General features: G+C 35.9%; 1 protein-coding gene across 1 annotated transcript in view; it reads right to left on the bottom strand.

Moving 5' to 3' along the window:
• ABCA13 (ATP binding cassette subfamily A member 13) overlaps nt 1–23,556 on the bottom strand; it is a 169,136-nt gene that overhangs the window by 5,303 nt on the left and 140,277 nt on the right. The window contains 4 exon segments of the mRNA XM_042868886.1: nt 8,634–8,726; nt 11,350–11,453; nt 13,133–13,267; nt 22,206–22,356. Of these exon segments, the coding sequence (XP_042724820.1) occupies nt 8,634–8,726; nt 11,350–11,453; nt 13,133–13,267; nt 22,206–22,356 (483 nt within the window).

Below are 23,556 nucleotides of genomic sequence, written 5' to 3'. Positions count from 1 at the left end.
TCCTCTTTATCATTGCTCTTTTCTCTTTCAGCCAAACTCATTTTTTTACTTGTCTTTTGGATCTAATGATGTTGAGTGTTTTAACTACTACAATGCCACCATAAGACCAAAACAAATATCTAAATTGCCCAGCTGATTTTAAACTGGTATATCAACAGCAACATCCTGTGAAGCATGAACTTAGTAAAAACTACAAAAAATGCATCCAACTGTTCTCACCTGTAATTGTACAGGCCGCAAAGCTCATTGAGCCACTCAAATAACAAGAGAGAAAAAGGAGCACAATATGGCAAGGAGGAATAGAAAAATTTCCATATCAGGATTTATAAAACGGGCTAAAACTTTTCAGATGACTGGATGGTAGAAGGGCGTTTTATAGAACCCCACATCATGACTGGCCTAGACAATACAATTAAGGAATACTTCTCCACTCTTCTATGTCACTGTTTTTCATGCAAGATTAAGGGGTATCAAATTGAATTAGAGGGAAGGCAATTCAAATTCAGTAAGAGGAAGTAATTTTCTGTACAGCACACAGGAAAATTGTGGGACTTATTGTCACAGAATGTGCTGGATGCCAGAATTTGACATGAGTTGAATAAGAGATTAGGTAAATTCATAGGGGGAAAAAATCCACATTTGGCTTAGGAATAAGCAGCTAATTACTGAAGGCTGGTTGAGTTATGTGGAAGACTATCTTAATGTGTTTGTCTTGTCCTCAGTCTTTTCTCTCCTGGAGATATTACTGAGTGGGAATACTGTGTTAGATGAGTCTAGAGACTGACCTTGTAGCTGATAGTAAGAAATAAAGCAGAGGTCTCCCTGGGCTAATCGCCCAAATGGTTTCCCTGTTCTGAAAAGGGGTTTGCACTTTTGATGTAGTTCCACAGCCATGATGCCATTACTAGAAGGATAGATAGCATAACACTAGTTCAGTTGTCTCCACACAACATGCAGTTACAGAACTGTAGTGATGAGCAAAACCCCTGACTGCTTTCTTAGGGCTTCTTCAAGTCATGCCATGGGAATGGAAGTGGATTCAGTTGCCCAAAGGTTGAAAATTGTTACAAATAACAAATAGAGGAGATACCTCGGGAAGCAAATCAAGAAATGCTAACTTCACAGTGTCCGTCTCTGGGACAAGTTGCTAGAACACAGTGTTTTGTGGCTGTTCAGATGAGCCTACCATTGAGTGGTCACGTGGCATTCTTAGAGGTACTAACCCAGTGTTTCCCAAAGCTAGCCGATGACATTCTGTTCTCTGTGAAAGGTAAAGTTCATTATCAGCACGATTCTATTTGCTGTACAATAGTGTGTATTTTCCTTGAAAACTCTTAGGAGCTGCTTGATCTCAAACAAACCTTACCTAATCTAGAAACCACTGTTTTAATTTACAGCAGAGTCAAAAATGATTAGTTCCCAGAACACATTCTTTCCAAATCCCTATCCCAAAACTGCTGAAAGAAACCTCAGCAAAACACGAGCTTGGCCTTATTTCTTGATTATCAGTGAATAAGCAAAGCATCATAAATTTTAGCACAAATACGTATGTATGTATTTCTATATATAAGTGTATGTTTATAAGAATATACATCAAAAAATTACAGCTCCCAGAAAGTTTACCAGTGGAAATATACTGTGCATAGTTTATGCATGTACTAGTCTGATTGATCAAAAGATTACTCCAAAATGGCATTACTGAATAACAAAAAAATAATAAAAAGAACATTGCCACTTAACATCTGAAAGGAACTGCATCTTCCAGAATATATGCCATAAATCAAAGTGGGGGAATAATTTGTTACTGAGCTGTGCACCACAAGGCTTCAGTTTGCATTCATTTGCAGACAGAGAAGGTTCTACTTTTTGTAAAGTCTCATCGAAACAAGCTAACTTAGTTATTCCAGTATGATTGTTCAGGCACAGGATACAGATTCAGGTCATTCCCCTTGCAACTCTAGAAAAAAATACAGCTTATAAAAAGAATAAAACTTAAAAAAGCATCAAAAATAAAAGCAACCTCAAAAAAACATTGGAAAGAAAAAGTATTAAATTGAAATAAAATGAATTACAAAAAAAAAACAATTTATGATAGTTCTCAATCACAAAATAAACATAATGATTTTATCTGTTAAGTGGCAGATAAATACAATATCTAGGAAGGAAAAAAAGGTTTCTAAATGTAAGTAAAACAAGTGTTTTAATTTTTAAATTAATATAAAATGCAAAAATAATGTCACTTGTAAAATGCAAATTCTTTCTGTTGTTATTCAGAACAAACAAAAAACTTAATTAGATACAATAACAGCTAACTTATAGAGTCTATCTTCCATGTGCTATTCATAGATTGTTTCATCTTTTTAATTGATCATGATTTTTCCAAGGTAACAATAGAAACATTACAAAAGCTATTAAAACAATAGGTAACACTGGTTCAATAACATTGCACATGCATTTTTGTTCATACACTCCTCAGACTTATCTCTCAAGTTGCCAAAAGTTAATTTTTGTATTCAACAATACCATTACCATAACTGTGAAAGTCTTAAATTATGAACAATGTAGAGTACTGTGTTACCTTGCTCTTTGAATTTAGACATTTCAATGCTTAGGTATTACTTTCCAAATACGTCACAAGAATCTCACAAACTCTCATTAATTGGATGTTAATATGCAGAGAAAACCTTTCTATGCTCAAATGTATGTATATGTTTGCACATACAGGCTAGTATTAGAGATCTGTTATATTTGTGACATTCTGTATACCCTGAGAAATAGGAACAGCAGCACAGTAAATTTATGCAAGGCTGATGGTACAGAATAATCAGAACTACTGTCCACTGAGACTCTACAATCAAAAAAGTAGGAGGAAGTAATATTATCTTTGTGTTGCTGTCAGTTTTTTGCCTCTTTTTTTTTTGTAGTGAGATATTAAGATATTAGTAAATTGTCTACTAATGGGATTCTATCAACACTTCAATTTGAAATTATCAAGTTAAAACAAAAAATTTAGAATGAAAGACAGCCATATTCACATTTAAAGCACTGCTGTATTTGCATTATTGTGTAAGCTTTGACTGTGTCATCACAAAGCATTCCTTCCAGAAATCCCTATCACGAGTAGTTCACAAGATAAATTGGAGGTACAAGCTCAGACAAGGGCTTTAGATACTGTAACATCCAGGATGTGTTGCAAATAAGATTCCAAGTTGCTGAGAAAGCAGTCCATGTTTCTGGGGGATGGGAATAGCACTATGGGAGCAAACTACCCCACCACTGTGGATGTGTAATGTGTGGTAACTCACTCAGTCTCACTCAGACCACATTTTTCACTACTGCTTTCCTATCCTGTTAAGAGGGTAGGAAGGGAAATCAACTAACTATTACTCAGCCAGACAGGACAAAGGGAACGATCTTAAACTAAAGGAGGAGATATTTAGATTAGATGATGGAAGATTTTTCACCGAGAGAGCTAGAGAGGACAGCTGGCACTGCTGCCCATCCTGTGGTGCCCCATCCCTGGAAGCACTGAAGTCCAGGTTGAATGGGGCCCTGGGCAGCTGAGCTGGTGGGGGGCAGCCCATCCCACAGCACAGGGTTGGGGCTGGGTGAGTTTTAAGACCCCTTCCAACGTAAGCCTTTCTGTGATTTTGTGTGACCACCTTGAGACCAAGGGCTCTAATCAGCAGAAGGAATCAAGGCACTTTCCGCTAAATCAGAAGACAGCAGGTGTTCTTGTGTTGGAGGCCCAAGAACTGTACACAATACTCCAAGAGAGGTCTCATGAGAGCAGAGGGGCAGAATCACTTCCCTTGACCTGCTGGTCATGCTTTTCTTGATGCAACAAGTTGGCCTTCTGGGCTGCAAAAGCACACTGCCAGCTCGTGTTGAATTTCTGATCAACCAACAAAAGAGTGTTAAAGTACAAACAAGTTGTACTTCAAATGTATCAAGTATCATGTAATACTAATATATTCAGCCTTAAACTGCCCAGATTGGCTGTCCAAAACCTTTTAACTTTAAAATGTTCATAATGCTTCGTTTACATCTCTATAAAATGGAAATAATTATTTGAAAACCTGTTTCCTTTAAGTATTATCAAAAGCACGGATGTTGACATTCATGAAGCACTGCTCCAACAAATATTTACAAACAAGTTTGAAAAATGCCTAATAAAGATGGTACAGATCACATACAAGAAAAGGAAGAAAATATGAAATATTCATTTTCAGCTGTTCATTAAGTGAAGATGTACACAGCTTTATTGCAGTCTCCTGCAGATAACATGGTATAAAATGACAAAGAAATTGTACTCTGATGCACATACAACACAGGAGGGCTGAATTAATGTAGCACAAATTTAAATACCAGCATGAAAATATTGCCCATTTCTGAACTCACAGTCCATGTCTTTTAAAGTTCTTTAACTTTTTTATTCAAGCTTTCCTCCAGAAAGATAGACTAATATTACATGAATATACAGGTATACACCCACTACCTTATTTTTTCATGGACAAAAGGAATTTATGCTTTCTAACAACACAAATAAAGACTGTATTTTTGACTGTTATCACATTTATACTTTACAGCAAGTAAAAAAGTGAATGCTAACATTTATGTTAGTATCACAACATTGTTTCCAATGAAGGCTGAAATATTAATGAGATCTTTAATTCTCTCTTCTCCATTTAAGAAGTCCAGTGTGAGTTATCTTGAGAAAAGCAATAAAATATTCTTAATCAACCTTCTAAAAAAAAAGTTAAATTGTAAATAGCTTGGCAACACATTTTCTATTCTAACTCTGCTATAACAAACAGATTAATTGCTGGGTAATTTAATCAGATGGCTTGCTGATACAATTTGAGCAAAGACTTGATATGTGTCCAGTGCCTGAAAAGCTGGTGTAAGTTATTCAGCTAAGAAAAGTCTGTCCAGATGGCCCTAGAATGAAGAATGGCATTCAAAATGTTGTTCTCAGAGGACTGGCCAGCTGCATCTAACGTGGAAATGCTTCTGTGAGTTTTTAGAATAACATGAAGTGTAATGGAGAATACTGAAGAGAGAATTTAAACGTAATCCATTCACAATTTAGAATAATTGGTTCAGTTGGCAAAAGTGAATGGAAATTATGTTTTAACAGACACAACTGCTAACAGATCCATCTCATACAAGCTATGTCTAGAACTAAGATGCTACGTTTTTGGAAATTACCCTTCAGTTCATCCTTTCTACCTAACACCTCTTTTGGCATTATTCAGAAATATGCAACAAAAATCCCTTTTGAAGTGTAACGCATATACTTCCAAGAAATATTTGAGGGTACTTTAAATCTTTTTAAACATTGATAAATATAGGACTCAACAGTTGGGAGTAAAAGCTCGAATACATATAATTGTAGTGAGAAGACAATTTTGGATGAGCCTTTTGTAACAAGATTGTAAAAGAGCTGGAAAAATAAATCAAGTCTCACACATTAGAAGCAGCATGTGTCAGTTTTTATATCCCTATTAAGCTTTTATGTTTCACATTAGCATCTTCCTGGAGCTCATCCATACTCTTCATAGCAGAATTTTGTACTGCCTTCTGACAAACCTGTATTCAGTCCAAGACAGTCTTTTGCAATCTGCCAAAGACTGAAAGTGTGCTGAGAGAGAAAGCTGAATCCTTGAAACTTCCCACCACAGCAAAGAGGGAAATTTAACAGGGCCCCACAGAAGACCCATTAAGTCTTCATCAAACATCCATCAGAAAGTAGATCATAATGGGCTAGAATGGTACTAAAGGAAAAGCAAACAAAACAATTTTGAGAGTTTCCATCAGGACAGTCAGAATCTCCAAGAGAAGAAAAACGTAATCTTAGGGAATATAGCTAGCTTTAAAAGAGGAAAACAAATCCTAAGAGTTGTTAATATTATCATATAAAATATCAAAATGTGCTTCTACTGTAATTTCTTACAATGAGGGATGTATTCTATGATAAATGAAATCTATATGAAATTTTTGTTGGTTTAAATTTTCAGACAATATTGGCATTTTTTCATTCAATAAAGGCTAAATGAGGACACTTCTAATTTATTAAATATTTGTATAATTTAATTTATAGGAAAAATTGAGAATAGACCAAAGATGTCAAGATTTGTTTAAGAATGAAATAAATAATGAATTTTAAAATCTAACACACACAAAAACAATACATAGTAATCTAAAACCACAGCCACCATTAATTTATTTTGGTATAATTTCAGTCTGTACATAAGTATTACACATATACATATTATAATATACATAAGAGTAATATAAGTATATTGCCAGTGTAACTAATCCACACATGGCACATAAACGCACCATCAAGTAATAATTTTTAAGGTATGAGTAATTTAGATTAAATCAGATGCTGGAAAATTAGGTTCCCTTATGGTTTTTTAAGATGATCAGGGGGCTGGAGCACCTCCCCTATGAGGACAGGCTGAGGGAGTTGGGCTTGTTCAGCCTGGAGAAGAGAAGGCTGTGGGGTGACCTCATTGCAGCCTATCAATACCTGAAGGGAACCTACACCCAGGAGGGGAGTAAACTCTTCAAAAGGGCTGACAACAGCAGGACTAGGGGAAATGGATCCAAGTTGAAGGAGGGAAGATTTAGGTTGGATGTTAGGGGGAAGTTCTTTACTAGGAGAGTGGTTAGGCCCTGGAACGGGCTGCCCAGGGAGGTTGTGGATGCCCCGTCCTTGGACGTGTTTAAGGCCAGGTTGGACGGGGTCCTGGGCAATCTGATCTGAATGTGTATGTTTGGTGGCCCTGCTAGGCAGGGGGGTTGGAACTACATGATCCTTGGGGTCCCTTCCAACCCGGGTGATTCTGTGAATCTGTGATTCTGTGGTTTTTGTTATTTGATCACATACACTGCTTCACAGAATTGTTTTGCTAAACAAAATGTAAAGCAATGTGAAAAGGCAGAATGTATGCAGAAATACACTGAAAAATGAAATTAATCAGCAATGACTTGTGGAGGTGCCTGTTAAGGAATGTGTTCCTTGGCTGGCAGGTGTTTTCCAAAGAAAAGATTTAGAAATCATGAAGAAGGAATAAAGTTTTGCTCTACATAAAAGTTATCACAGGGCTGTTAGTTCACAGAAAGGGATAGAAAATTGAAAGCAGAAAAAAATCATTCATAACTGGAAGTTTTTCAAGATGTTCACAGATGAAGTGGAAAGTGAGATAATGATAAAATTACTATAATTAAAGCTTAATTATTCAAATGGTTTAGAGCAGTAAGTAAATAATCCTGCGTTCCTTATCTTATGCAGATGTATAAGCCCATGTAACTCTACAGAATACATAATAGCATATCTGAAAATTGTCTTAAAATAATTTTGAATGTGAATTACACAGAAGTATTGTTTTTTTTTAAAGATGATCTTATTAATTAGATGTCTGATAACCTGGTGCCTACGTTGGAGAACTGAACAGTCAGGTAAAGAAAACCACAGTCAGGAGCTCAATCTGAAGGGAAGTTTGGAAGATAAAGAAGCAAAATAATAGAATAGGGACGCTCTTTGGTTTCTCCCAGAACTTATTAAAAGTCAAAAAAAAAAAAAAAAATACAGATGTTTTGAGTATGTTTAAAATCATAGAATCATTAAGTTTATAAGAGACCTCTAAGATTATCTGAGAAGATAAAGGTGAACCTAGCACTTGAGGAATGGCCCTCTTCAAGGTCAAGCAAGTGCCTGTATTTCTATCAAAATAAAATCCTAAAGTTCTATATAATGCAAAGGACCAAAAGCCAGAAGTGTCCTTCTGAAAGAACAAAAAGTTGTCTAAAATACAGGATGCCTTATGTTCACAGCAGAGTGTAATTTCTGTAGAGTTTGCTTATTTGCACTTAAGAATGCTAAATGCTGAATTGGTACAAACCAGAGTCTTTGCTGCCTGTAAACAAGTGATGTCATTTTACACAGCTGGCTGTCTGGGTGCCATAAAAGTTCTGCTTATTACTAAATGTAAATGTTCTATCTATAAATTGCAGCAGTTCTCTCCTCAGTTTCTGGTTTTGTGTTTGTTTTTTTTTTTTTTATGGTGAATTGAGCCCCATCTCTAAATAAACAACTTCATTAACAGATGTTAAATTAACTTACGAGAAGAGCTGAAGCAGAAGAGAGGCTTATCGACACCATGAAAAGGAAGCAAAAAGCTATAGAATAAATACCTAAAATTATCAGTGAATTTACTAGGAGACAACAGTGGTTCAAAATGCATTGTTTTACTAGCTGCTGACTTGTCAGGTACTTTCTCCTCTTAGAAGAAATTACCACCAGGAAGGTGATGATAATTTCAAAGGATACCCAATGTTGAAATCTCAAAATGCATTTCTCAGGTTGAGTGCAGAAGAGCTTCTTCTAGATACAGATCTGTCTTCTTCAATTGCCAGTGCAGATTACAAAGCACTGTAGAAATGCTGTCTGTCAATTTAGCTAGCTAAGATATCCTAATTGGCTCTTTTTTAACACCATTGATGACAGGAAAAGAAAGATGTGCTCAGCAGTCATAAGTGTTCATACCTTGGCATTATTAAAATATCTACCCAGTTCTTAGACTGGACGTAGCTACAGAAAATTCAGTGGTGATATATAATACCTGTTTTTAATGTGCTGGGGAGAACCAAGACACTTGAAGCTTCCATTCACCATAATAGCAAGTCGCGTGCAGAGGGCTTCACATTCTTCCATACTACAGAGTACAGTGGAAAAAGAAAAAGGGATTAAAACAGGACAAGTGAAAACAGAGAGCACCATATATATCTAACTTAAGTTAAAATGAAAGGAATCTGGACAGCTGCAAAAACAGGTACACAAAACCTTTGGCTTTAAAGGGAACAATTCAAATTGTAGCCCTCATCAGTATATATCAAAAGGTATAACCACATTACAGCCAGAAGAAAGCCTCAAAACCAAATTTATATTTTTAGTACAGATTTAATTCAACAATTCTGGCTGCAATACAAAGGTTTTATTGCTACAGGCAAATAAACACCTGGTAGGCAACCTCAAATATGTCACTGATGTGGGACCATGAACTATGTTGTTCCCTGCAATACATGTTTATGACCATTCTGCACTAATGGGGAGAGGGAGGGGAAAAAAGTAAATTTGCTCAGCTTACCTCTTGCACAACACATAGCCTCAAAAAGATAAGTTACCCTTATCCTGATCGCAGGAAAGAAGAAATTGCAATACACTACAATCCAAAATAGAATTTAGGACACAGTAACACAGCTGAATAATAAAAGCTAGATTCTTTTTTAGATCACATTTTTTAGATGTGATTGCTTCAGTTGACAAAGAATAACTTTGACTTGTAAAGCTTAGGGCAGATGGGTTACCCTTCTACATATTACACATAATTATGTGAGCATTTCTTCCAAAGCATTGATTTAGACAGGACATCAGTCAGGACGTATTCATCAAAGAACTGTCTTCTCAAAGAGAAGTTGAAGTTGTTTGATGTTAGTGCAGTTCACTCTGCTCCATCCCCTCTGAGAAAACTAGAGTCTTGTGTGTGCAGTCCAAATTATAGTGCTTTTTTCTGGAAAAGCATGGAGATTAAGTACCCTTCTTAGAATAATTTCTTAAAATGGGACAGGAGTAGGGTGAGAACTGACAAAGAGCAAGCTGTTGCATTTCAGAGACACGGTGAGATGGCTAACACATCTTCCCACAAAACAGGAAGACAGCTGAGTCATTTTAGCATGCGGTGCCTCCTAATGATTTCCTCAGCATAATATTTCCCACTTGTGGCAAAATAGCACAAAATTAGGCCAGCGTAGACAATTAATACAAACTCATTTTTCTCCTGCCTCAATAATAATAATAATAATAATAAATTAACAAGTAAATAGACCTCAAAAATTAATCTTTACCCAGGAAACCATTTCTATTCCTCCATGCATTTATTTGCTGGTATGCACAAAGATTCATTTAATAGGAAAAAATATTTTACTTATGCAAGTAGCCTTTGAGAAAATCTCAAATAAATCTCCAATGGCCTTCAGCAAATATTATATGATAATTTCTGCAACTTGATATAACAATGTCTTATTAATTAGAAATGAGATGTGTACATTATTACTTTACTTATTACTGCTTCAGTCAGAAGTCATTCATTTGTAGAGCTAAATGAGCAATTAGTAACAATTTATTTGATGGATTTATTTATTTTTCCTGCTTGCAGCATGTTAGTAATGAGACCACAGAGCTCTTCTACTTAGCTGGCTTTTGACAACAAAGGGTTCTTAACCTGGACTGAAAAGTCAAAGCACAATTTCCTGAAAATGACTCATCTTAATTCACATTGGATGACTTCTGTTCCCTAAATAAGTGAGTTGCTAAACACTTGCTAAGCACTCATTCAAGTGCATGATTTTGAAGATTCATTTTCCACAAACAGAATTCACAAAACTTCTGAAAGCTTTTATTTTTTTTTCTCCCCTCCTAGGAATAATGTATCACTTGTGTGCAGGGACAATAAATATAAATTTTGAGAACTTCTGAAAAATTTAACAATATCTAGAAAATGTTGAAGGAAGTTTTGCCGCATAGATCAATTCATCTACTCTTCAAATTTAATTTGGCCAAATTATTGCATTGCTGTTTTGATTAATTAGTTCTGTCCTTTCTGGGCACTTTTTTATGACCTCTTCCCTCAGACACAGACATTTCATATATAATCATATCTACTATACTATATTCCCTAAGGGGATATATAATATTCCATTCTATTGTGGATGCTACAAAACAGTTCTGATGCTCTGTTAAACTGATGCACCAATATCCATTTCAAAGATTTGACAAGATACAGAATATAGATACACTCTTCCAAGAAGACAGGGTCAACCCTTCCATTTCCATCAATGCATACATTGAAGAGCTGATGTATATCTTTGTTGTGTCATGACATATTTATTCTATACAATCACACAAAATAAAATTATCAATAACATCAGAAGGAGGCTTTACATTCCCATCTGTGCTTCTAAGGATTTGAGAAGTAGGCAACTGCAAAAGGATAAATCTTGTGTTCCAAGCAAAAAGTGATACTGCAACACTGAAAGGAAAGAGCATAGAAAATGGAGCATTTGATGCATCATTCTTCTGCCTGTAGCCTTCTTGAGCCACAATTTAAAGTTCACCTTTCATGATCAGGAAGGAATTGCCATAAAATGCCAAAAAATGCTCTGAGTTTCAAACAAGTGTGAGCACACCTTCAGAATATTCTATTTTTCCCAAAGATGATAACAAGTGAGGAAAGAAAAAGGTAATACAGTGGCAGCTGAAATAAGGGTGCTTATTATCACCTGTGGGATGTCAGCACAGCTGCACAGCCATCCTGAACTTCTTTCAAGATGGTTTTCCACAAGTAACGTTTAGAGCAAGGATCCATCCCAGAACTTGGCTCATCCTATAGGAAAAACGAAAGTAATGACACAGCAATATGGAAAACACACAACTCCAGCTCAGCATGAACAATGAACAGAAATTACAACGAAAGAACATAGTTGTCTCTCTAAAAAAGTCCTGCATTTTCAGGAAATCATTAAAAGATGCCCTGATTGTTTTTTTTGCTCAAGCACACTTACATTCATTTTCTTCTTTATGAAGTTCTATGTATATATATACTTACAGGAGAGACTTGCAGAAGAAAGAATGATACCTTATTTTCAAAAGTCATTATCTTTCACTACAAAAGTAGGGAGAAGGAAAAATTCCAAGCTGCATTTAATATTATATATTTTCATAACGGGTGTCAGCATCTAGTTTGGATGTTATGGTCTTAGCTAATGTATTTGCATCATGGACTCCTTGCTAAAACCTGCAACAAAGTTGTCAAGAGCCAAAGCTAAATCATCCCATCTAATACTGATTTTGGTGTTTAGCTAACAATGACAAAGGTGAAAAGAAATTTAGTTGTCTTTTATCTGTTGAGAAGTAACAAAGCAAAGATAAAGAAAGTAAAAACAATACTATTGCCTTGGACACCTCCATTGATGGGGCATCCACAGTCTCTCTGGGCAGCCTGAGCCACTGCCTCACTACCCTCCGAGAAAAGAATTTCCTCCTAACATCTAATCTAAACTTCCCTTCTTTTAATTTAAAGCCATTTCCCCCTGTCCTATCACTATCATATAAAAAGTCAGTCTCCCTCTTGTTTATAAGCCCTCTTTAAGTATTAGAAGGCCACAACAAGGTTCCCCAAGAGCCTTCTCTTTTCCAGGCTGAACAAGCCCAGCTTCCTCAGTCTGTCTTCAAAGGAGAGGTGTTACAGCCCTCTAATCATCTCTGTGGCCTCCTCTGGATCAGCTCCAGTATATAAAGTAATAATGAGAAAAAGAATATAGAGAAATAATGATGCAATTCCCATAGCTTTTTAATTCCCTGATCTTCAATACAAACAGCATTTCTTAGACTGAAAAGGCCAGTTTCAGGCCTAAACAAATGGCAGGATGCAGGCACCAAGACAAAACATAATTCAGTTTAATATCATTCAGGAGTATTACTTTGATTAGTGAACCCAATTAAGATATTAACACTGGCCAGATCTATGAAGCATGATGTAGTAACGAATATGAATTATCTAAATAATATAGACAAGTAACTAATTACATCAGCATTAAATAATGAATTAAAACAGAATCTTCCCTCTTGAGGAAACCAGTGTAATTGTTCATGTATACTTTTCTCATGTTGTATAAAAAGTAGAGAATACATAAATCTTAGTATATTCTCTTCTTTACAAACAAATCTTAAAATAAATTACGTATCCATTTGGGTCATTGGATGCTACAATTGCATTTGTGCTTGTTTAGTGTCCCTTTCCCCTGTCCATGCCACTACCCCCAAAAGAAAAAGAAGGAAAATTTGAAAAACAATTTCAGTTCCTGATCTGTGAATACAGGCAAATAAAACAAACATTCATACAGCAAAGCAAACAGAACAGTTGCACATTTGTGTATCGTTATTCTCCTTGAATGACCAGGAAATGACCTGAATTTTATGGGGGCAACATGCAAGACAAGGAAATTCAGTGCAGTCTATTTATCATGTTTCCAAAGTACCCACAGTATTATTGCCTTTACTTACCAGTAAAAGTATTTGTGGTTTACCAACTAGAGCCAGAGCAGCAGAGAGTTTTCTTTTTGTGCCGGCACTGTATGTTCTCACCATTTTGTCAGCGTGGGCACTGAGTTGCAACCGGGTAACAAGGTCCTCTGCTACCTGTCATTTGGAAATTTGAAGGTCAGCAAGGACAAGCCAAATTAGGAAGTGATATAGGTTGGCTTAGCAATAGGGATCAACATATTAGTTTAAGGACCAAAAGGAATCCATGTGTGCTATTTCTAAAACTTTCCAGTTTAGCTTTGTCTGTTATGCAGACAGCCTTGTTTCCCTCAATGTTCCTGCTTCACAGAAGCACAGAAGTCATAGTAGAATACTTTTGTCTTTGTTTCCATGAAGTGCAAGGACTTTTTCTTGAGATGCACACAAATTGTTCTGAGTTATAGTTCACCAAGATAGAAAACTGCTCATCATGGCATAACAAGCAATGGGAAATTTCTAAACTGGTGAAAAACAGCTAAGGGTAGGCCAAAAGTCACTGTGATGAAGCTGAAGGAGGAAAAAAAGGGGAGGTATCAGGTGGTCATACATCCACCATAGATGCAACTGCGCATGCCCAGAGGGACATTAGCATATATTAATGGGTTCTTGGAAAAGAACAAATATGTCAATAGGATGAATATACCAATGTACTGCATATATATTGATATGTCTTAAGTGTTTAAATGCAGAAAATTAACTTTGAGAGCATTTGCTTGCTTGCTTGATTGAGTCACCCGGTACATTTTGTGAGGAATAAAGGAATACTGGCTTTCTAACACCACATTCAAGTGAGAAAGTTTTTCTTCCCAGATTTCAGATGACAGTAGCATGTTTAGATTGAATAAGCACCCAGTTCACTCTTATTACAAACAAACGTAGAAGTTATTTCCTTATTTTTCCCCATTTGCTGAATATTACTAACATTGAATCCTACAGGCACACAAAAATCTGTTCTAGGTCTCTCCTCATTCCCACAAGTATGTATTTCCCTATATAGAAAATTTGACTACATCATTCCTTGAAACAGTCTGTCACATTTATTTTCTTTTGACAGCTCAATAACTTAACTGTTCTTCATTTTACACTGCTCTCCAGTATTCACTTGACCAAACATCTTTGTGACTGAAAATTCAGGAAACAAAATTCTACATCATCCACAAACAGATGTAGATGGCAGAAAAGCAAATGTTGGGTCAAAGTCTCAGAGTTTCTTAAAGACAAAAGCTAATTTAGAATTAAATAATCTTCTTCTATATCAGAAAGCTTTAAGTTAGACATAGCTCTTGGTTTTTACTACTTAAATAACCATTTGTGATCTAATCTGAGCATGGACATGAGCACAGTTGGAGACAATGTTCATGCTCTGCAGTCTTTCTTCTTTACTTGCCAATTCTAATCCACAAGGCTCCCTCAAATGCTGGTGTAGGAAGAGCCTTGCTCCACTTATATCAGCTATAAGTGCTGGACTATGCAAAGGCAGGGACACAGAAGTGACTTTCCTACTCACCACTCCCCAAAACAGCATGTGTTCATTGCCATGCTGCTTGGGGCTTCAAGGGGCAAATAAATTTGCAAAACAACCTGTCTGCTTTATGCTGCATGTAGCACAAGTAGGGCATTCTTGTAGAACAAGTAGTCGTTTTGGTGGTCAGTTTAAAACAACAGAGCACTATGCATGCATCTGCTGCAATATGGTGCATTATTTTTAGCTCCCTCTATACTACCTTCAACAAAAAATCAATTATTTGAAAGGTTAGGCAAATTAGATGGACAGCGTTGAGTTGATTTAGAAAATTCAAAGAAAAAAATATTTCAGCAAACAGTGTTGTGAATTTGTGAATATTCATTACCATCCCAAAGAAACTATCATAAACATAGTTTCGTGCAAATTTCTCATGCAATAATCAAGTTATCTGTGAACTTTTAAGCAAGATTTTCAGTATTATGCATAAAAAATGAAATACATCTCTAAGAGGGAGTTCTTTGCAGGCAGGAATTATGCTGCAGTGGAGAGAATCTGACACTCTCGCATGGATCCTGGCACTGATATTGCAAAGTAGCTTGTCAACTCTGTATCTTATTTTATAATCTAATAGCATTATAATCTGACAGCAGTTCATGCTCTCAGACAGAAGCTACATTTCAAAAACATTTTTCTAAGTACAGTAAGTTGAGAAAGTTTAAGCAAAAAACCTTAATCAACAGCCATTAAATCATCCACAGGCTATTTTATACTGAAAAGTTCACATCTTCTGATATTTCAGAGGTAATTCCCAGGTTTTTTTCTTTCTTTCTTTTAGACACTATTGCTGCATACCAGTGCGAGTGCTGCAAACTCAAATATTCCTTGGTTTTAGAAATGATTGAGAGCCTAAGCTTAATTCTAAGAGCAGTTTGGATGGTGTTTTTTTTTTATTTATTTATTTATTTATTTATTTATTTTTTAAATTGTTACATTTTTCAATGTTCTGTTTTGCTTTCTTTGGAAGACAGCTTATCCACATCTAAACTGAATTCATTTTACTACCACTGTCTATGCGTGCATGCATGTTAGTGACAACAGAATTATCCTACCACAAATCCACCGAAAATATGCAGAGAATTGCACAAAAAAATCTTTTTAAGGTAATGTCAGAAAGTGAAAAAACATGTGATCTCTTATTTACACCAAAATGAACATATATATCACATTCTATAACTAAACAATAAGGAAAAGATGGTTACCTATCAGAGATGGAACATAGCAAAAACAAATATTTAGCTCTGACCAGACCACTATTTCTAAGACAGCTTTGATGTATTACTACAGCTGTAAGTTGCTAAGCACCATTCTCTAAAAGAAAGAATGCACAGGGAAGAATTTAGAAAGACAAGCAATACTGCCACAGAGAGAAGAGAAAACATTAAAGTTAAGTCATATTGCAGTCTGGTAGCCTCCAAGAAGACTGAATCAGAAGCTTTTAGCAAGCTGGGGTAGCAATAATTTAAAGTTTACCTCTCCTATTTATTACTTTTATTTTTACTGAAGGCACAAACATAATGTTCACTGTAGGAAGAAACATTAAGAAGTACCAACTTTTCAAGATTTGCACTGTAATTTTACATCTTCAGTTCTCCCAACTACTTGGTATATACATGAGAATTCAGTGCACAGATACTCATGACTTAGCCATGTTCTCTTTTTTTTTTTTTTAAGAAGGAAAGAAAGTCTGGCAAATTCTCTGCTATGGAAATTTTGCAAGACTAAAGGCACAACAGAGGAGTGGCAATCATTTCATAGTACTGAATTTACTATTGCTTTGAATACGTAGAGCTTTCAAGATAAATAGTTCATTGTAGTTCATTACAGTGCGCACCATAATCTGACTTGATATCTAGATACATATCTTTTTTGCACAAAACACATAAAATACAGCCAGATTTGGAGCTGAATCACATCAGTGACATCAAGACAGAAGAATTATTCAGCTTTCTTAGAGTGGCTTCTCAGCTGCACCTAAAAAGTCTCCTAATCATGCAGTCCTTCTCAACTCTTATGCAAAGTACACATCAACAAATATGTGAATACAGAGTTCATTCTTCTTTCAAGAGATGATCCCAAACTTTTTCTCTTTTCTTGAAAGTATACCATAAGACTTTCTAGTAGAAACAGCATTGGCTTTATCAATATGAACTAACTAATAATGAAGGTATCATATGAACGAAATTAGATATATAAGATATACTGTGGAAGAGCCTGCACACCTCTGTTATAACTTTATTTATCTGTGTAGACAGCTGTGTCTTGTGGTTTGCAACACAGTATACCATAACCTAAAAATGAAAATACCTCTAAAGATATTTTAAATGAAATTCAGAATTGGACATGTGACAAATGTTCAGATACCCACAATTATGCAAAGCATTTACAATTCTAATGGTTTCTAATGTGAGATATATCCACAGTCACCTTCTCTCCCTGTCATATTCATCATGATGTTCTATTTTTGGTTTCAATTACTTTCAGCAGTGAAGAGTGAGGATATACATCAATTTATTTAGCAAGCCAGTAACACTGAGGTCAAATTAAAAATGCAGTTACATGCAAATAAATGCTTTATGACAGCCTTTAGACCATAAAGAACCATAGACCATAAATATGTTTTTCATCTACTCCTTTCTTTCCCTTCACCTCATCAACGTAATAATAATTATTAAAAAAAAGCCCTATTTTCCAACATTCCTTAAAATTATTCTTTTTCTAGCCAAATCTAATATCTTAAGAAAAAATTCCCTTTTTCCCACATCAATTTTATACTTTCCCAACTCTGAAATACACATTGGAAAAAGTCCTTGAATCAACAAAATCTAAGCTAAATCATTGAATACTTTGTGCATATCCTAAAGTCTACATTTATTCTAAAAAAGACAAGGTAACTTTAATATTCGCACGCATTAATTTTTGTGAGAGTAAAGATTATAGTAGGGATGGTGCTCTCTATCCACCAGAAAACCAAGAGGCACACCTGTGTCACTGAAAAGAAAGAAATGATGCCAGCTACGTAACCCATAATGTGTTTTTGTTTTCCACTCTTCCAAAGTTACCATTGATGTTCAAGTAAATAATAAGAGGTACTGAGAGTGACCAGCTAGTATGTTTTCCAGAAAAACTATATAGAGTTGTAGAGGCTTCAATCTATTAGAAGTCTGGAAATGTAACGTATCTATCCTGAGTTGAAAGGATATGAGGAACAGAGTATTAATTTTGCATATTTTCTGAAAAAATAAATACAATGTGTAAAGCAAACCTGACCTAACTGTGAAAATTCGTACTGTACCTAGTACAAATGATAATCAGCATGAGGTAAATTCTGGAGTAAACTGAAAAACAATCGTTCTATCAGGTTGTCATATAGATTAAACATCATATGTAACAATCAATCATCAAATCCACACAAAACAGAGTAAACAGAATTGTTAGATCTCTTCTAGGAAAATGCATTCTTATGGCCAGAATTCAAAAGGAAAAAAGTTATTTGTCCCAGATTATAAAACTCTATGGTGTAACTCTGCTTGGGGTCTAAAGAAAATGCAAGAATGAAAGCTCTGTGCTGCAAAAGGTAATTGCTTTTACAAGCTCCTGTCTTCAGCAGCTATAGAATACAGTACATAAGCAAGTCAATGAGAGTCCAGAGACAGCACAAAAATGTTGCTGGAGAGAGAACATGAAGAGAAATCAGACTGGCAAAGCAAGATGTTGTCTCTGAAGGCCTTGTGGAGCCTATTCTGAGATTTGGAACACAAATGTTTTCATACAGATGATAGGTCCTATGTAATGCTGTATTAGTATTTTATGTTTTTTAACAGATTCTATGCTGTCTTCTGCAACAAACTGAGATATGAAATTTGATGTATCAAGGAAATAAAAATTATTATTAGAATACTTTACTAAACTAGATTATGTCTAAATACCTCAAGTGCTCTATGCCAAACTTTCTAGCCTTAAAAAAAAACAACCAACTTTCAGAGCACTTTTGGGAAATAAAGTAAAACTTTATATTACATGAAGCTTAACACTGAAAGTAAATTACCCATTTTTCTCTTCCTTTCCCATTCAGTTAATTATTGTTTTGGAACATTAAATGCACTCATCTTTATGTCAGTCACTTAACTCCTGCTGCTGATAAATCTGTCTAGCAAAGGATTTGAGCCTTGAAGTTGGTGATTCAGTGGATTTCTTCAGAAGCAAATCATTCTGTAGGTCACCTGCCTGCTTGCCAAATTCTTAAAAAAACAAACAAACAAAAAAAAAGGTGGGTTGCTTACCACATCCTAATCATCACTCAGAAAAAGTAAGACGCAGACAGGGAAGACAATATCATGGGCAGGAGGGAATGAGAAAATAATGGCTTACATTTCCATGCAGTTGGTATTCCAAACCACTTTCAAGCTTTTTTTTTTTTTTTTTTTTTTTTTTTTTCACAGGCAACTAAAATGTACACTTTTCTCCAGGTACCATTCATTTCTGGGTTGAAGCACAGCAGCTGTTCAGCACTTCACAGCAACTCCACACCACAGAAAGGGCCTGCTGACAAAAACATTTGTTTTCTTCTGAGGTAGCTGCACTTCAGTTGTTGAAGGTAAACCAGAGTAGCTAAATGTTATTTGTGGGAGGCCTTTGATGCCTTAATCACAAGCATATGGCAAGAAAGTCTGCTCTCCCATTTACACAGACCAAAAACTAGGGCAACTAAAAGGAAGAATGGTCTCTATCTCACAAATGTGAAACAAAGGTACAAAAGGCTACACCTAGACCATTTAAGGCTCAGAATAGTCTGCAGATTAACAGTCATCTCTCCTCAGTGCACCACAGTAATGTAAGTCATCTCTAAATACACAGAATTGATTTTGACCCACTTGAAGGGGGAACAGTACAGAAATTATCATTCTGTTTTCAGAGCAGCCACTGCAGTACCTTTTTACTAATTGCCAGAGAACACCTGGATCTGAATACAAAGTGGAAACTCATAGGTACACCAATTATACATCTACATTTGCAATGTAATGAATAACAGATTTTCCAGAGAGCAAAAATGTCATATGATCTTCAGAGAAAGTATAGGAAGCTGGGTTACTCTGGCTCCTCACCAAATACAGGCAGGAGACAGCAATCACAGCAGTGCTTATTTGCATATACAGAGAGATACTCTGCAGACACAGCATAGAAATGTGGTGGTATCTTCTTGCTCTTTACAATCTGGAAGGTTTCCCAGACACCTGAGCTAAGTTCAGTGCAGCATAAGACAGGTTATTTATTGAAATGCAAGACCTTAAGCACACCACAGATATGTATCCATTCTCAAGACTCCGCATTACATCCTGATTCTGTTCCTCATCCAGACAGCGTGGCTATCTCCCAAACAGCTGTTGTGGGAGCCTACATTATAGACTCATTTTTACTCCGTTCTTCTCTCAGAGAGTCACTATCTGCCTAGCTTCATGGGCTTTGGTGTATTCACACAGGGAGAATGTTTAATTTGAAGGTGTGTTTGCTGAGAGTAACACGTTGCGTATGAACCCAACTCTGCGAGCTTAGTGAGTGCCTTGAAATTTATTTAAAACTAGGAACTTCTATCAGTCAAATGCTTCTGAAAGTTAGACTCTTCTTGTCTTAGAAACTGCTTTGTTTGTAGCATACGGTGTATCACTTGGACATTTAAGACCATTTGGACCATTATAAAAATATATCGTTCTTTCTTCTGAAGATGATAAGAATAAAAGCTTGAAAGCATTTTAAAATGCTTTAAAATTTACAGCATTTTAAAGAGCACTGTGGTGTAGTTAAACTATCTAAATTTTATTCCTGTTTTAAATTGCACTGAGGACCAAAAGAATCCAATAATTATTGTAAGATGTATGAATATTTACCAGTATCCTTTTGAATAACTTCATAGATCCAGGACAAATGCTGGAATTTGTTACTACCCGTGTGTCTATTAAAGTGCCATAATAATAAATTCTAGTTATGACAGGATTTTAGCCCAACTGTTACACTTGCCTGTTAATGGAGAAAACAAGTACTCATGGTTGAGGAGTTTAGTGCATTAACAATCATTTTTTCACATATCTTCTTTAGATCAAAGGATATCAAATATTCAAGTTATTTGTACTTCATGAGTACTTTGAAGCAAAAATTAGTGATGTTGAGTTTAAAACAGCAAACAACTAAATTAAAGACCACAGCGTGATTTCTAAGCATCCTGCAAGAAGCGTATTGTTAAAGCACTAAGCTAATGTCCAGCCGGGCTCTGTTAAGGTGATAACCCAGGAGAAATTATAAAGACATGTAAGAATCTTTTATTTCCTTCAACTTCTGATCCAGAAACACCCAACTAATTAGCTTAAGGAAACATTCAAAATATTATCTTCCTCGATGCTATTTTTATGTCAAGATAGTAGTTATTTCTGAATACTCTGTTGGGGAAAAAAGGTGTGACGTGAAGTTGTCAGCCTCAACAGATAAGGAATAGACTGCAAACCACTTGGTGGACCCTAAGGCAATAACCAAGAAGACAACAGGCACATAGAAAAAAGCGATGCAGTTTTGTTTCAGAGAAACAAAAGGAAGAAGAGAGACAGCCTCATGGAAGTTACAAGAACAATCATAGAATGGCTTGGGTTGGAAGTGATTCAAAGCCCACCTGGTTCCAACCCCCTGCCATGGGAAGGGTTGCCATTCATCAGATCAGGCTGTCCAGGGCCCCATTCAACCTGGCCTTAATTACCTCCGCAACTTCTCTGAGCAGACAGTAAAGACTACCATACAGACCTAGCATTTATATGGGACCAGTCTACAGTCTACACAACAGAAATGGTACTGATCTATCACACTCTAGTTTTCACTTGTAAAGGGAGATGCACAAGAGACTGGACTGCTTAAGTGCAGGTCAAATCAGAAATTTCCATCACAGAGATGGCTTCTTCTCTTGAGACAACTCCATGCCTGGTACTGCAGCTGGAAAGTTTCAGACACTGCTCCCAGCAGGCAGTTTGCATGCAGCCACTGTCTTGTGAAGGTGAAAACTTCTGCAAGCTTAATGCTAACAGCTGTCAATTGGCCTCAGCACACAGGTTTTTAGGTTTTTGTTGTGGTTTAACCCAGCAAGAAGCTAAACACCACACAGCCTTTCACTCGCCCTCCCCACAAAGTTCACCTCTGAAGAAAAGGTGCATGACTTCAGACATGTGGTGTTCCCTCCCAGGTCTCTATGTGTGACAATGAAGTTATTGAATCATTTATAAATTTCATTTTGTTTCCTTTAGAGTTTGTGTACCAGAGATTGCTTTTACATTAGTATTATTTCACTATTTTTAGTGATGTTACTGCATTTTGAATTGGCGTAAGAGAAAGAAGAACATCAATTTTGTTTAGAAAAATTAGCAATAAAAAACCTTATGACTAAAACTCTTAAGATGAAATACTGGATATTCTCTCATGTAAAAGAGTACCATCATTTTAAAAACTCCATTGCCCAACCTAGCTGCAGCTCCACATACAAATCTGTTCTGGAATTACCTTACAAATATGTTGCTTCGGAATTCCACGCAGTGTGCAGTAATAATAAAGGTGTTCCCAACCCGTTAAAAGTTCATCCAGTGCATCTTGCTGTGGACAATAGCCAATAAGAATGCCTTCAGAACTAGCAGACAGTATATCCATTTCAGAGCTGTTTAAAGAAAAAAAACAAAACATTGGGTTAAAAAATACAGTCCTTATTTTCACCCTTGGAACACAGAGTCTTCAAGTCAAGCACAGTTGCCTTTTAACGTGTAGGTAAGTGAAGCGACTCAGGCTCCTTACCATCACTTAACACAATACCAATCACAATCATGGCAAGGTTTTTGTCCCTTTCTCAGGCTTTTGGGCTGCTATTCGTGTTTCACTGCTCTAAAGGAATGCAGGTCAAAACAAACAGACCAACACAGAAGGAGGAAGATCTATGAGAAGTAATTCTTACTAGGTTTACCTCTCCTATATACACAGGCCTTGCTCTAAGGAGACGCACTTGTATCACATTCACATTCAGTATTAGAGAGACATTAGTCTTGAGAGAGGGAGCACAAGCTCAGTGTCTGCGTACATATGTACACATCCATATTATGTGTTCTCTAAGCAATAACACACACACACAAAAAAAAAAAAAAAAAAAACCCCAAAAATATTAAAGCCTATTAAGCTTAAAAAAAATAATTGAAAAAAAAAAAAAAAAAGTGATTCTGATTTCAGGGACTTTGTCCGTCTCTTTGTAGCTGTACTGTATTACTTGAAATTGCATTCATTGCTAAGAAGTAAGCTTGATTGCAAGGGTGTCTCATTAGCCATAATGACACTAAATCTATCCTATTTATTCCATCATCTAATCCAACATTCAATGATGCTGATTTACATTTACAGAAAAGACCTGTCAAAATTAAGCTATTCTATTTTAAAAGAAAAAAAAAGTTTTGAAAGAGAAAGTTTTTAAAAGCTTCTGAATTACAGAATGGTTCCCCCTCTACCCTCCCATTTTTTTTTTTTTACGTTTCTGATTAAGAGAACTAAGTATACAATTGATCACTTAGACACAAAGTAAATGTTTTAAATGGAAGATCTACAAATACCAGCATTAGTGTAAATCTAAATATGTATCTCCTGATTCTTAACAAGATTCAGGAGTCTGGGAAAAAAGGAAAAGGAAAAGGAAAAGGAAAAGGAAAAGGAAAAAAGAAAAAGGGGGAGAGAGAGGGATAGGGAGGAGAAGAAGGAGAGGGAGAGAAAAAAGAAAAAAGAAAAAAGAAAAAAAAAGAAAAAAGAAAAAAGAAAAAAGAAAAAAGAAAAAAGAAAAAAGAAAAAAGAAAAAAGAAAAAAGAAAAAAGAAAAAAGAAAA

This window comes from Lagopus leucura, unplaced genomic scaffold, assembly GCF_019238085.1.
Source record: "Lagopus leucura isolate 7727_CA_CO unplaced genomic scaffold, USGS_WTPT01 Super-Scaffold_100002, whole genome shotgun sequence".
In the NCBI taxonomy this organism is placed as follows: Eukaryota; Metazoa; Chordata; class Aves; order Galliformes; family Phasianidae; genus Lagopus; species Lagopus leucura.
Note: the sequence above shows the minus strand (reverse complement) of the source record. Positions and strands in the feature narration are given on the sequence as shown.